Below are 15,928 nucleotides of genomic sequence, written 5' to 3'. Positions count from 1 at the left end.
ATATCTACATAGGCGCGGGAATCCCCTTCTATGAAGGTCGCCATATTGTGACGTCATGTTTCTACCGTAGCAGACAGCGAACAAACAGCGTTACAGAGCGCGTTTCTAGGAGGAGGAAGCTAGAAGAAGCTAGTCATAAACACCGTGAGTAGTGACTTTTCCCTTGTCAGTGGTGTAAATATGTAGTTGGATTGTTTCATGTAACTTAATTCTTCTCCCTCGCTGTGTTATGGCTTTGCTATGTGGGGATAAATGTGCTGGTTAAGTTCGTGAGACAGCTGATTAGTAGGCTACTCTTGTCATTGACCGTAAAACAGTTACAGGAATCACCAACCCGTCGATCTTGGAAGCATTTTAAGTCGATCGAGTTTCCAAAATCAGAGAAAAAAAGCCTATTGTGTGTAGTAAGTGGTGTCTAGGGGATGCGGAGGCGCGCGCGCTGTCACAATCACGTTATTTTTGCCGCACGCACCTTTGGGCTCATGCGGACGCGTCGAGTTTAAACAAGGCTTAACGCTTTAACCAGCTCAGCCACAGTAACAGCTCATATTAGCCAGCTAAACTTTTACTACCCTGTTAGAAAAAATATATAGTTGCATAGTTTCATGTGGTTCTTCTCCCTCGCTGTATTATGGGTTTGCTTTGTGGGGAGAATGTGCTGGTTACGTTCGTGAGACAATTAGCTGATTACTATTATTATATTATGTAAGGTGCATTGTGTAATATTTCTGAGGATCTATTGACAGAGATGCAATATAAAATCCATAACTATGTTTTCAGTGGTGTATAAAGACCTTACTTAATGAACCGTTATGTTTTTATTACCTTAGAATGAGACATTTATATCTACATAGGCGCGGGAATCCCCTTCTATGAAGGTCTGAAGGTATGTTTCTACCGTAGCCGAAAGCGAACAAACAGCGCTAAAGAAACCTCATTGCTTGACTTACTACTCTCTGCTGCTGACTCAGACGACGACATATTTTGTCTTACGTCGGCCACCGTAGCTTCTCATTCGAGTTTGAAAACCGAGGGATAGGCCGCGAGTGACTTGCTGTTTGCAATTTGCAAGTTTCACCACTAGATGCCGCTAAAAATCCCACACTGCACCTTTAAGTCATCGTCATTCTTTTCAACGCAACCTTTTTATGTAAATTAGTCAGTGCTATTTTCCTGATATTAGCGCCTACATGCCCTGAACATCTCCAGCAGTTCCACACACTCACTTCTCCAGCACAGGTGGGATGACCAGCTCTGGTCTCATCAGAGCGAGGTTCTGCAGGGCCTGAGCTGCGTCCATGCTGCCCGTCTTGCTGAACATGGCCATCAGAACCGGCTGCTTCATGCTCTCCACAAAGTCCGTCACATCCTGGTCAGTGAGTCTGTGACTGGTGGGAACAGGGGTGATCCAGCAGGGTTTCTTATAGCGCTCCCGATGTAGACGTCGAACCACACTGGCAGGCAGACGCTGTAGAAGCTTCATTAGCTTCATCTGGAGAAGAAAATAAGACAAACACATGAGCTTGGAATCACTAAGAAAGGTTGAATATTGTAACAATTTCAATAAGATTTTCAGCTAAAGTTTCGTCCCATGTTTTCTGTAGCAATAATTAATAGTAAATTAAAATGAATAGTAATAAGCTTGTAAATTAAGCTTATTCTTTGAAACCTTGTCTAAAATGTCAGCAGCACCCCAAAGTATTTGCTTCACTGTTGAAGATGAAAGTAACATTTGGCATGTACGGTTCAATTTCTGTTCAATTAGCTCAGTCCTGGTTTGCTGCCTTCTTCGTAGACAGTAGTGCTACTCATGCAAGGAACAGCCTTCAGAACAATAGACTAAAGGTTTTCTAGAAAAATGGGATTCTTCTTGGTCATTTTGAAACCTAAACTGGACTTCATGTGAAATTCATACACTAGCATCTGAAAAATAAACATTTGCACTGGGCTTTTCACTTCTTCAAATACCACAACTGTCTGCCAAAGTTTATGCTGGTACAAAGATTTAAGGAAAATGTTTAAATGACTGTAGAAACAGTTTAGCTAAAAATGTGACTTTTGTCATTTCACACAATTAATAATTAACAAAACTAAATTTTCTGAGTTACGCGTATTGCACATCATATAAAACAATGTTATTAATCTTAAGAGAAAACTAGTTTGCTTTTTTGAGCTATTTTCATCTTCCAGGATTAAATTCATCTTCATGTCAATGTCGCAGGATGTGACGTTTTCTTACACCATTATAGTACATTGATGACTCATTTGTGTCTCAAATTATTCATGAAACTGCATGTCCTTATCCTACGAGAAGACGTTTCACTTAATTGTTCACAACAGCACGCATTGATTTCATATGACAAGCACTTCAAACAGTGAGATCGCATACAGCAAGTGAGAGATGCATTAATGGATAAAAAATGAGTGTAAGAGTTTCTGCATCGCATAAGTTCTATAGATCTTGAGTCTTCGGCCCATATGCGATTCATCCACACTGTGAGTGCAACCGGTCTTTACGGCCCCATAACCAAAAGAGCATATAAAAACACGGCAAAATAAGCCTAAAAAGTTATTAAAGATGCAACTGCGTGTTCATATATATTTTCAATGTGGAGTACAAATATGAACGGCAATGCGGAGTACAAATGCATCACAGGATATGCATGTATTTGTGTAATTTATGGAGAGCTTACAAACCAAGTATAATAAATGTTACACAACGAAGGCATAAAATGGCTTAGTAATACTACTTTCTTCTCACATCAACACTCTTGACTAACATCTGGTTTCAAAGAGGAAAGGCTTTATTGCCACTGGGGGTTAAATAATTAACTTTGCTAACTACACATGATATTGTATGACACTTTACTGAGTCATGAGTGCAGGAAAAGGATGCATGTCAAGGATGACAGGTGGTCGATAACTAGAAAGTTGTTACTGGTGTTTTAGAAGTTTGAATGTTGAGTGACCTCACTCTGCCTGAGGACCATCTGTCACTGCATATCACACATGCACGCAAACAAAGCTCAGCTGACAACACACACCATAGATCGTTCTAGACTGGATTGTGGGCTGGACATTGGTGGGGAAAAGGGGAGCAAGATTTCACATTGCAACATAATGTTCTATTGTTCTTACCAGCCAGCGTCCGTTATTTGAAGGGTGGTAGAAGGATGCTATACTACTGAAGAGCCCATTAAGCTGTTTCTGGGCCTGGTTCTGTAGGCCGCCCTGAAAAAGATGACGAAGATTATTATAGAATGTGATCTGTAAAATAAATGCGCCCTTTAATAATTAACCTATTTATAGGAGTGTGACTCATGAAGCTTACCAGCATGGAGGAAATCCAGAGGACCACGTGACCGATATCATAGGAGTTGGTCAAGTATCTGGGAACGACCATTTGGCTGGTGCCAACAGGCAGATTAAAGCTACGTAGGATCCTGGTAAAGATCTGAAACCAGACAACAAAGTATTAGTATACAATGCTCCAATGTCTTTAGATTATCATCTATAGTAAGGCTCAAAAGTTTGGGGTCAGTAAGATTTTTTTTTTTTTTCTTGGAAATAAATTAATACTTTTATTAAACAAGGATTTCAAATAAATGCTATTCTTTTGAACTTTTTATTAGGCAAAGAATCCTAAAAAAATGTATCACGGTTTCTACAAAAACATTTAGCAGCAAAACTGTCTTTAACAATAACTATGTTTCCATTCAATATTGTGAATTTAACTTGTGCAAAATTGGAAAATCGCATTAAACATTTGCGAATAAAGCACTATTTCCATCCCATGAGTTTAAGAGAACAAAACCATAATTTCCGGAGAAATTGGCACAAAATATCTGTAATAAAAATGGAACAAAAACGTAATTTCCTGAGAAACTGGCACAAAATATCTGTTATAAAAATGGAAGTTGCTGCAATAAGGGAAGCCATTGTGGCTCTTTTTTCTTACATCATAAATGACTTGCGTCTCAGAGCACGCAGACAAAATGCAATAAACACGGTCATGTTATCTTGCATTCGGATGCCTGGTGTTTGGGAAGGCAATCATGTGAGATGCTTCTGGGAGGTCATTATACCAAATCATTCTGATGACAGACTTTGGTTCAGGCATTTCAGAATGATCAAGCCAACATTTGAGATGCTGTGCAATAAAATTGCTCCACTGGTTAGTTTAGTTTTCCAATCACATCCACTGTTGAGGTAAAGTCAACAGTTTTTCGTTGTTCATCAAGGGATTTATTTGGTAAATGTGTTTCCATCATAGTTTATACGCATGTCTTCTTATTGAATAAAAAAAAAGGTATCCGCCTCAATTGAGCGCATACATTTTTTATACGCATTTTTACAATTTATGTGCATCTTGGCGTTTCCATCCAGCCTTTTTTTAAATGCGATATCCCAAAACGCACATAAAAGTAGGTGGATGGAAACAGCTATTGATTATGTTTCTTGAGCACCAAATCAGCATATTAGAAAGATTTCTGAAGGATCATGTGACCTTGAAGACTGGGGTAATGATGCTGAAAATTCAGCTTCGCCATCACAGGAATAAAATACAATTTAAAAGATATTCAGAAACCCGTTAATTTGAAAAGTAATTATATTTCATTACCGTTTGAACTGTATTGAGTAAATGATTGCCTTGGTGAGCATAAGAGACTTCTTTCGACCCCAAAAAATATAAACGTAGTGTATATAAGCAGGACAGTACCTTGGGAATGTATGGATCCCAGTTCACATAGCCAATGTTGTCATTAGCCAGACGTGCAAAAAGATTCACTAGATTCTGCAAGGGAAACAGAGGATAAAAAAGCCGATGGTGACATAATATTTTGCACTTAACAAATGAATTCACGAATGAGAAGTACTTACACCCTCCCAAGCGGGCAGGTTTTGCACTGAGACCCAGAGATCCATCAGTTCATCAAACCATAACCTAAAACATGCACAAATACTCCCATTACCCCAGGGTCATACTTGTTGGCTGCACTTTATGAATGACGAGTAATTTGTAAATAGACTGCAATCCTCTTATTTCATTACTAGGTTGCAAAAGAGGGTCTTACTTGAAGCCTTTGTGATGCTGTTCTGGGGACATGATGGTGGGCAAGAAGAGCTCAAAGTACCCGATGGCCTTCTGCATAGTGACATCAAACGGACACAGTAACGGTCGCCACTCATCAAGCATCTCCTGTGTGGCAGACTCAGGGAAATAACTACACACACACACACACACACACAAACAAACAATCATTATGAGAACAAAATCACATGCCATTTTCTCAGATCCACGGTTATTTATTTGTTATGTGAGCTCTTGCAAAACGATGAAAAGTGCTTGTTATATGAACAAAATGGTATAATGTGTTAAGAGAGCTGTAATCGGCTCCGTGAAAGCTGTGGGCTTGACTAACAACGCCTGATTACATCTTTCAACAGCACAACGGAAAGGGGATTAACACAATGTGCAATTCTTTTGTGAAAGGGGTTGTACATTAGTGAATGACAGAGGATTGAAAGAGAACTCACAGTCTGCAGCTCTTTACTAGTGTCTTCAACACATTCTCAACCGAGCTAGAGGGAGAAAACATGGGAGAAACAGAAAGAAAAAAATAAGTGCATTAATATAATATGAAGACAAGGCTCATTTGAGGTTGAAGCAAAAGATGCAATTAGACCACGTGCAAAGCAGAAACCCAACTACGGTTCGTTTTGTGAAAGTGTAAATGAGAGATTCCCAACACCAGCGCCTGGGCACATGAGTGCAAAATGCCAGGTTATCAGGTTCTCCTCATGTACTTTTTATAACTGAGCTCAAAATCGCAGAGTACAGTCACACTGCATTAACAGCCAATTCAAAGCTAATCCTAAATACATATTTACCTTGTTAAAGTTGGCCAAGTTGTATAAAATTTTAGCTGTGGGTTATGACTTTAAGAATACAATAATGTTATTAAATGCTGTAAATAGGGAAAGGTCAGGACGGTTGACTAGTTCATTAGGATAGCTAGTTTTAGCTTTGGTATTTTGGGCTGTGGTGCTTTTAAGTCCATAGTATTTTTGTGAGGACTATGATAGTATTTTACTATAAAATGTTATAAATATTTAGCCAAATTATTTGTTCGATATCTATCAGTAACCCTATTGAAGGGATCTGTGTTTTTGAATTCATTCTGTGCCATTTTTTTACTGTTTTGGATTATGAAGGTTGCATTTTTAAGATAGCTAGTAAAGTTATGATTTGTTCAATCTGCAATCTGTTCCAGTCTTATGTGGTCGATCCAGCTGCTTTTTTGAATGCAAGAACACATCCTATATGATGAACGCCTCCTTAAAATGCATCTGATTGGGGTCTACTGGATCTTATTCATTGCTCACTTAAAAAGGATAGTTCACCCAAAAACGAAATTCAGTCATCATTTCCTCACCTGCAAGTCAATCCAAACCTGTATGACTGACTTTATTCACTGGCACAAAAAATATATATTTTGAGAAATATCTCGAAATTAATCCATTCAATGGAAATTACAACGTTGTTTGGTTCACAAAATTCTTCCAAAAATCTTTTTGTGTGTGTCTGTTCTTCCACAGGAATAAAGTCGTACAGATTTGCAACAACATGAGACAGAGTAAATATTAATGAAAGAATTTCAGTTTTGTGGACTATCCCTTTAAACAAGCTAGTCAACAAATGGTTCAGATAACCCACTGACTAGTTGATAATTAAAATATTGTCTTCCACATCCCTAGTTCTAAAAATACACCCCCAGTGAAACTTAGCAGCTGTTGATCTTCCTCTCAGTGCAAGTGTAAACAAACACCTCCCACATTCAGTGCACTATCATTTTGGACGATATTAAAATAGAACACAATGATTCCAGAACCCAAGGGGAAAATTGGCAAAAGTTGTGTGACCTTGTCCTCTAAAACAGCAAGCCAAAGTGATCCGACCCACATTTACAGCCTGACCTAAAAGAAACACGACTGACACCAGACTGTGTTACATTTCCCAAAAGCATTGTGAGCTTCACCCAAAATGTAGTATGACATTCTTTCTTCTTTGGAAAACACAAAAGGAGATAATAAAATGTGTTTTTTTTTTGTGTAGAAGTCAAAGGGCTCCAATGTTGTTTGGTTCCCAAACTTTAAAATATCTTCTTTTGTGTTTTATGTGAACTGTCCCACTATACCATTGGTACCAGTGATCTCTATAGAGTGCATTAGGGCCCATCCACTATTTCAGCAGTGTTGGCTCCAAAAGTAAATTTTTTAATTCATTTTTCCCATAGTGTTTTTTTTTTTTTTTAAGTATTTTTTAAGCGTCATAAGCCATGAACCAAACCAACCAGCTACGAGGTGAATCACAACATTGCAAAACATTTTTTGAAAATCTGACCAAAAAAAACAAAGGTATAAGACAGCTTTAGTGAGGAAAAGAACTAGAATCCCAAATGATAAAATCAAATTAAAATCGATGATGAAATATAAAACTATTCATTTAAAGTTGTTGACAATACATTAAGTTTATTGCAATATATGCATGTATGAAGGTACAAATATTTAAGTACTCTGATAGACCAACTTGACTACATCATTTGTGGTGCAAGCAAGCTTTTTGGCAGGATTTGCTCGCCACAACTCTATTTGGTGGAATTTTCTGTACAGCATCATGGGTAATGAGGTTTTTCACCATGAATTCAGCTGTTAAACATGATAATTAAAAAAATAAATTGAAATAATGCAAATGGATGGCTAACAAAACAACCTCGTAGCTCACAGTACGTCTGTCTTTAAAGGTTTATAAGTTATTGTTAAAAAACGATTTGCCTATGGAGAAAATGAATGTAGTTTTTACTTCCGGAACACAACTGTTGTATTCTAAAGGCTTACGATGCTTTTGGGAAACACAGCCCTGCATTTTCTTTAATATAAACCCTTCGCTCCCACCTGTGAAAACAATTAAAAGATTCTTAGATTAATAGAATAAAGTCACAGCAATGAGTCTAGCCCATTCCTGGAGGGGGTGTGCTGAAGAACAAAAAAAAAAAAAAAAAAAAGGTTTTTGTCATTGTGCAGCTACAGTTTGTCAGGAGAAATCTGTAGCCTAAATATAAAGAACGGACTGACACCTCTGAGCCACCAGGAATTGTGTTTGACAGACAAAGATGAATTATTAGAAACTTTAAAGGGAGCACCATTTCCTGGTCTGTTTGTGAAGCATGTTATTAAGTGGATACGACTAGGCAACTAAAAGAACAAAGATTATAAGTACAAACCCAGGTGTAAGCTGTGGTGGGATTTGTCATTTAGATGGTTGATTTGCTTTTAATTTTGGACACATGCAATTAAACATGAGCGACTGCCCTTGGAAAAGTACAGTGCAACATGTGAAACACGGGCTGTGCTTACCGCTTCCGCACAATACTAAGCATTTTTTGTTTAGTTGAGGCTTCTGCTCGATAACTGAATGTGAGAAAAGGAAAAATGCATAAGCCAACGCTACACATACCAATAGCATAAATCTTACAGTTGTAATTGTTTGACAGGTTCTTCTAAGAATACTGTGTGTTAAATGGATATGGTTGTGTTATGAGAGTCAGCAGTGCTCATTAAAAGGCTCGAACTAAAATTTGGAAAGATAAAAATAATACAAGCAAATTGCTAAATCTTAGGCAGCGTCAGGGTCCTCTTTTTCCTTGAACCAAACGTTGCACTGACAAGTCTTTTCCCCCCATGATCTCAACTTGCCCTGTACAATGAACCATGTGTGATATCCATGTTCACCATACAGAAAACACTTTCCATCTCTGCAAATATGATATGAAATATACTTGTATGTAGGGGTGTGCGATATCACGGTTTTTGATCGTGGACGATTAAAATGCCTCCACGATCTGCTTTTAAAGAAATATCGTAGTACAGTGCATTCTATCAGTTCAATTCTGGCGCCTCCGTCTCAACATACTGTAGTCTACAACGCGACGTATTCACATCACATGTTAACGCAGTGGTAGAGTTACACTCACGGGACACTGCAGTTAATAAAAGTTCATTATTTGCCTGTGCATTAAAGCTTTGCCGGTTAAACATTTCATTCGCGTGCTGTTGCGTGGTTCTAACTAACATGCGCTTTTCTGAGCACGTACACCCGAAGCACACACTAAAATGTCAAACAGCACCTGATTACTGGACTAAGTTATCTTTCAAGCCTTATTGCGCTAATACTGTCAAATACACACAAGGTTTACATAAACACAGCTGGTTATATGTCTAAAGTGAAAGCACACATTTGAGAGAAAATAGGATGCCTGTCATATGCGTGTCGGTCTTAAAGGAACACTCCGACTTTTTGGGACTTTAGCCTATTCACCTTATCCCCCAGAGTTAGATAAGTCCATACATACCTTTTTCATCTCCGTGCGTGCTATAAGTCTGTTTGACGCACCCACCGCTAGCCTAGCTTAGCACAAAGACTGGATGTAAATGGTTGCAGCTAGCATACTAATCCAAATAAGTGACAAAATAACGCAAACATTTTCCTATTTACATGTTGTGATTTGTATAGTCACAGAGTGTACAAAAAACTACGTCACATGAGACACAGACATATTTTAACAGTATAAATACTGGGAACTATATTCTCTGAAGGCGAAGCACTGCTACTTGGGCGGAGTAATAACCGCAGCACCTGAGACGCGCCGTGGTGAGGAGCAGAGAGTTCGTTCAGAGTTTGGGTACGGTACGTCTCAGGTGCTGCGGTTATCACTCCGCCCAAGTAGCAGTGCTTCGCCTTCAGAGAATATAGTTCCCAGTATTTATACTGTTAAAATATGTCTGTGTCTCATGTGATGTAGTTTTTTGTACACTCTGTGACTATACAAATCACAACATGTAAATAGGAAAATGTTTGCGTTATTTTGTCACTTATTTGGATTAGTATGCTAGCTGCAACCATTTACATCCAGTCTTTGTGCTAAGCTAGGCTAGCGGTGGGTGCGTCAAACAGACTTATAGCACGCACGGAGATGAAAAAGGTATGTATGAACTTATCTAACTCTGGGGGATACGGTGAATAGGCTAAAGTCCCAAAAAGTCGGAGTGTTCCTTTAAAGGACAAGTTCGGTATTTTACACTTAAAGCCCTGTTTTAAGATCGTTTCTGATGAAATAGAACGGTTAAGATAAAATGTGGACACATGCTGCTGTCCCGAGAATTTTCGGTTTCTGTGGTTGCACCACCCCACCTCCACAATGGTTGCATAGGTGCACTGGAACAATCCTTCATAAAACGCATTAAACTTTAGTTTACAAAGACGTGAAACTCACCGAGTGGTCTGGGGTGTTCACTGATATGCTCACACAAAAATCGCTGCAAATTATGCTTTCCAACAGGTTTTATCGTAGTTTTTGTCCAACTCCATTGACTTGACTTGGACAAAAACTACGATAAAACCTGTTGGAAAGCATCTAAAGTTTAATGCGTTTTATGAAGGATTGTTCCAGTGCACCTATGCAACCATTGTGGAGGTGGGGGGGACAGAAACCGAAAATTCTCGGGCCAGCAGCATGTATCCAAATTTCAATCTTAACCGTTCTATTTCATCAGAAACGATCTTAAAACAGGGCTTTAAGTGTAAAATACCGAACTTGTCCTTTAAAGTGACATTAGCCCAATAGTAAACATGCTGCCGCTTGTCCTTGAAGGGATAGTTCACCCAAAAATGAAAATTCAGAAATTATTTACTCACTCTAATGTTGTTCCAAACCTGTATTCATTTCTTTCTTGTGCTGAACAACAAAAAAAGAATATATTTTGAAGAATGTGGCTATCCAAACAGTTGCTGGTCCCCATTGATTTCCATAGGAAAAAATATACTATAGAAGTCACTGGGGACTAGCAACTGTTTGGTTACCCACATTCTTCAAAATAACTTTTATTTTCAACAGAAGAAAGAAACTTATTCGGGTTTAAAACAACTTGAGAGTAAATGACAATTTTCATTTTGGGGTCAAGTAATCTTTTATGTTAATAAAACAACAAAACAAAGAGAAAAATCACTCATTGCTCTTGACTGAGAACTTTAAAAGTATCATATTTTGTTACCTTGTAAGGCTTTGTTTTTAAAATAGGGAAATTAGTTTGGCTGTAATGCTCAGTCACTTGCAAAATAGTAAAACCAACATGAAAGAGAATCGTGATAAAATCGTGAATCGTGATTTTCCCAAAAAAAATCGTGATATGATATGTTTGCCATATCGCCCACCCCTACTTGTTTGCATATTTTTTGTTATGTTTTTTTTCCTGCTGAATAGGTTTAAATAAGGTAGATTACTACACTTTAACTGGTAGCTGAACTCAGAATCAAATTAGCTAAAATATCTAATAAACAAACTTTCAATTGTGGGTCAGGAATGTGTAAAACAGATTCCAAGTGGGCCTGATCACCAGGTACCATGCTATAAAAAGAGTATCCAGTCACATATAAAATGTTGTTCCATGGACATTAGACTTGTAAGCAAAGTTCACAACAAACTAGAATCAGTGAGAGATAGAAAGATGAAAAAAGAGAGAGGGACTTACTTTGGGAACCAGTTAAGACCAAGATGCTCTGTTTTGGAGTACAGGATACTCTCATAGAGATCGTACAAAGGCCTCCAAGGCAACTCCAAATCATCCCGGGACAGCAGTTCTTTCTTTCTGTACATTAGAAAAGAGTTTTCAGAAAACAGAAAAAAATTACATAACTAGGGCTGTCAATTTAAAACATTAGTACAAAACAAATATGCATTAACAGGGCTCTACACGTACATTTCTTTTTCTTTTAAAAAAATAATAAATTTAGGAGCACAGTCAAAAATGTATGAGCACCTTCTGATCAATGACAGAAATCAACCTTCCCATAATGAGCCGATATTTTACTCCTTAAAATGACTTGCCGGGGCATTTTTTATCCTTTGTAAGGGCATTTTTTCTAACCTTATTAAATGTGTCATCTTTTATGTCAAATTCATACATTTATATTTATAAATTGAGTTAAAATAATAATACACAATCAGGAAGAATAAGTTACCAATCAAATGAAAACAGTATCAACAAAATTCATCTTTGTACTGCAGAGGTGAACAAAGTAGAAGAACAAAAGTGGCATTTACGGTAGGTATATTTACAGACTGCTTAATAAAGTTCAGAAGTGGCATGAATGCATTTAAATGCATGATAACAATGCTAAGAGATTAATGTTTTAAATAGAAGGTTTTGAATATAGAAATATTAAATGATTTAAATAACTGAAATGATCGTTTAAAAAAATGAAACCAAAACCGCCAGTACGGGGCAGCAAGTCACTGTCTTTGTGACTGAATCATTAATTCAATTGATTCGTTTAAACGGCTGATTCATTCAGGAACAAAGCAAGCGACTGTTTATGAATGGGTCATTGAAACATTGACTTATTAGATTCGTTTGAAAACGCAGATTCATTCATAAACGAAACATCCGTGTTTACTCGGAGATATTCGCAGCAGCAAGTCACTTAATATAAACTTCATGTTTATTGAATTGTTGTATAAAATCAATATTACATTTGCAAATTCCCTTTATAATCATTAAAAAGCTGTCATTCGTCTTAGTTGATCGCGATCTCACAAACTTCCCTTATAATCAATGAAGTTGTTTACACTGCACCATGAATCTCTTATTTACATCGTGTCTGTACTTTGTTTGTTATAATGAGAGGATTCACGAGCTTGCATAACTCAGCACCAAACAAACTCCAGCGTTTTGAGCGGTGAGTGGATTTTAACTTAAACACCTGATTGGCCAATGTGTCTCAAGAAATCAACAGATATGTCTGTGATTGACTACATTGCTCAACGCTGCAAAAACACGTTCTCTCATCACGCTTTTCAGTGTGCAAACACAAATTGCACTGGCGCATTTGCAAAATCTGTTTGGCCAATATGCTGTTATTAGTTTCAACTGAGGGTGCACCCCCATAGAACCGGGCCTGATCAGGTCAGTCGCACTGGTGCTCCTAAATACTTTTTCACAGTTTTCAATCGGAAATGCGACTGATTTGGTTGCACTGTAGAGCCCTGATTAATCATGGTCTGAGGCTTGTGTTCAATTATGACAATGGTCAGGTGTTTGTTGGGGACACTTTCACATACTTCAGTAAGTTGATAAGGAGTCGTGCAAAGCTCTGCATCATGCTGATCTCCAGGTTGGGGATGGTGACCAGCTCGTACAGAAGCTTGATGAAGAGCACATGGTCCTCCTTGCTGAACTTCCTTCCGTACAGCCGAAGGTACCTATCAAGGGGCAGAGATCATGTCATACGAGTGGAAAACAGAGAACAGGAGAGGAAAAGCACGATTCACAAAACAAAAACTTGCATATTCTCTAGAGTACCGTACGTAGTCTACAGAAGGCACACTATTTCTAAAACAAATAATTAGGCTACATCATTTTAAGTTTTATCTTAAAATCATCACAATAAAGCAGTGATAAACAACAAAATATGAAAGTGAGCATCCACCACACTACAACAACACATTACAGGGAACGTTCAGAAAGCATTGGGGGAAAAAACCTTTGTTTGGGAGGGAAGCACAGATGGCCATCAGTTATCTGTTGGAGCAATTCTGACCTTATCACTAACCATGTACGCACGAAGGCATGATCATGAGAAAAACAGAGAGCGCTGTGTGTCTGAATAAAGCTGAGTCAGGCTAGCATGGCAAAAAAATGATTGCAACGGGTCATCAAAATAGATTATATAAGAGACGAGAGCCTTTGAAAACACTCAACTAAATGATAAAAGCTCGCACTTATTCCCATTTGAGCCTTTTTGTTGTATGGCATACAAAAATGTCCTTTTTAACTATTAAACTGTAGAGCCATGGCAAACAATATGTATGCTAGAGCAGGTGTGCGTGTGTATGTATAGATAGATAGAATCTATATACACAATACATAACCGTTAAAATTTTGAGGTCTATAAAAAAAACTTGTAATGCAAGTCTCATACTCAAATACAAAAATTCAGTAATATTAGTAATATTGTGAAATATTATTTAAAATAATATTATATTGTAATAAACTTTAAAAAGCATTTTATTCCTGTGGTGGCAAAGCTGAATTTTCAGCAGCCTACGCCAGTCTTCAGTGTCACATGATACTTTAGAAATCATTCTAATGTGTTGATTTCTTATTATTAGCCTTACTGCACATTTGGGTGTATATTAATATTAACTATGCATAAATAGGCCTAACAGACAACATTTTCGCCTTCTGCTCGCTCTGCACTCAAAAACGATCATGGGCTCATTGATGAATCACATTGACGAATCAATAATGAAGCAGAGGAGTCATCGGTCAGAATCAAACACGGACCACTCACTTATTCACTGAATCGGGTCGAATGACTCACTAAACTGTAGATTATATCCACTTAAACAACATGCCCGCCCTCGCTGCAAATACAAAGCCCTTTATGAAACACATTTTCACGGCCTTGAATTTAATCTGATGATGAGGTAAGAGGCCAAATGGATACGAAATTAGGTTTGTAAACATATTGCCCATTTAAGCAGAGATACTCTGTCAAGTATTTTGTATAATAATACAAACTCTACAAGGACTCTACAGCAGTCAGTGTAGGAGCAAAGCCACTGTAGTAATACACTTATACGTGTGATCATACACTAATCATACGAAGAGTCCCATTTAGGCTAAATGTTATGCAGCATGCACAAGAAACTCATGAAAGACTTTAAGTGTCATTAAATAATGACACAGATGAACAATTCATTACAATTTATTTCATTATGATATCGTCAAAAAATGAAACATAAAACGTAAGCATGCGGCATTTTAATAGAACAATATACCCTTTATCTGACCTTTAATCAGGGTCTTAAGTTAACCATAAAATAAGGTCCCAAATCCTTCTGTCTGTTGTTCAACACGGTGAAAACTGACCATGAATCACTTCAATTGTTAATAAGAAACATATTAAAATGCATTCAGATAAAGTATCTTTTTAAAGACTCCATATCCAACCACTAGTTGCAGTGATGCATGTGGCAGCTGCTTATCCAGCACTAATGTTAGCCTCCGTTAGCTGATTAGCTTAGAAATGAGCTTCCAACAGTCCCACATTTCCCGACTTTTTTTTATCGACTGAGGTCACTCTGACAAACTAGACCAACGAAATATTACACTCGATATTATGAAAGGTCATTATGGAGTGCTAGCAGGTGGATATGTGATGTTTACGTATAAGCAAGGACAGCTGAGTGACTCAGGTAGCGCTTAGCCTTTAGCTCGCGAGCTAACGGCTACAAGCTACCGGAGTCACTCAGCTGTCCCTGCTGTTTATTAACAAACCAGGTTCAATTGCCACATCAAAGCTTTTTTTTTAGTCTTGAATATACTCACGTGGATAGTTTCCGGGTCCAAAATAAAACTCCTGGCCATAACTCACGGAACTGGACAGCCCGACCCAAGTTCCCTTTAATCTGGGCCAAAATATCATTGGATTCGCGGTCTAGTTTATCTGCGTACGGGAGAAGTTTGTTGTAGACGATCTCTTTTTGAGGGACAAAACCTAATATCTCGGCCTGCTCCTTTTTCATATTACGATTCCCAAAATAAATATCCTCTTCTGACGTGTCCGGCTTATTTCCTTCCCCTCTTGACAGAAGTTCCCTTGACAAATCTTTGTTTTATTCACAAAATCCTCTACTTTCGCACAAGTGCCGTTATTGTGGAGCGGGATTCAGATCAAAACTTGTTACTTCGACAGATCTGTCTTTCTGACCTCTTATGTTAAACACATTAGCTTCAGTCACCTACATAGAGAAGTCTCCCCTCACTCTCTTGACACATATTACGAGTCACACGGACAGACACACAC

General features: G+C 38.0%; 1 protein-coding gene across 2 annotated transcripts in view; it reads right to left on the bottom strand.

Moving 5' to 3' along the window:
- The window catches only part of psme4b (proteasome activator subunit 4b), a 42,117-nt gene extending 26,189 nt beyond the window's left edge, over nucleotides 1-15,928 (bottom strand). The window contains exons 1-11 of one of the 2 annotated variants that reach the window (XM_056255577.1): nucleotides 15,451-15,928; nucleotides 13,179-13,319; nucleotides 11,590-11,706; nucleotides 8,419-8,472; nucleotides 5,539-5,583; nucleotides 5,076-5,225; nucleotides 4,882-4,945; nucleotides 4,721-4,795; nucleotides 3,332-3,454; nucleotides 3,139-3,231; nucleotides 1,227-1,492 (exon numbers count right to left, since the gene is read on the bottom strand). In XM_056255577.1, the coding sequence (XP_056111552.1) occupies nucleotides 1,227-1,492; nucleotides 3,139-3,231; nucleotides 3,332-3,454; nucleotides 4,721-4,795; nucleotides 4,882-4,945; nucleotides 5,076-5,225; nucleotides 5,539-5,583; nucleotides 8,419-8,472; nucleotides 11,590-11,706; nucleotides 13,179-13,319; nucleotides 15,451-15,647 (1,325 nt within the window). In that variant the 5' untranslated portion in view covers nucleotides 15,648-15,928. The remainder of the gene's footprint in view (nucleotides 1-1,226; nucleotides 1,493-3,138; nucleotides 3,232-3,331; nucleotides 3,455-4,720; nucleotides 4,796-4,881; nucleotides 4,946-5,075; nucleotides 5,226-5,538; nucleotides 5,584-8,418; nucleotides 8,473-11,589; nucleotides 11,707-13,178; nucleotides 13,320-15,450) is intronic. The other variant, XM_056255578.1, reaches the window with a different exon arrangement.

Source organism: Rhinichthys klamathensis, unplaced genomic scaffold (assembly GCF_029890125.1).
Source record: "Rhinichthys klamathensis goyatoka isolate OS25496 unplaced genomic scaffold, OSU_Roscu_1.1 h1tg000121l_1, whole genome shotgun sequence".
Lineage (NCBI taxonomy): Eukaryota > Metazoa > Chordata > Actinopteri > Cypriniformes > Leuciscidae > Rhinichthys > Rhinichthys klamathensis.
Note: the sequence above shows the minus strand (reverse complement) of the source record. Positions and strands in the feature narration are given on the sequence as shown.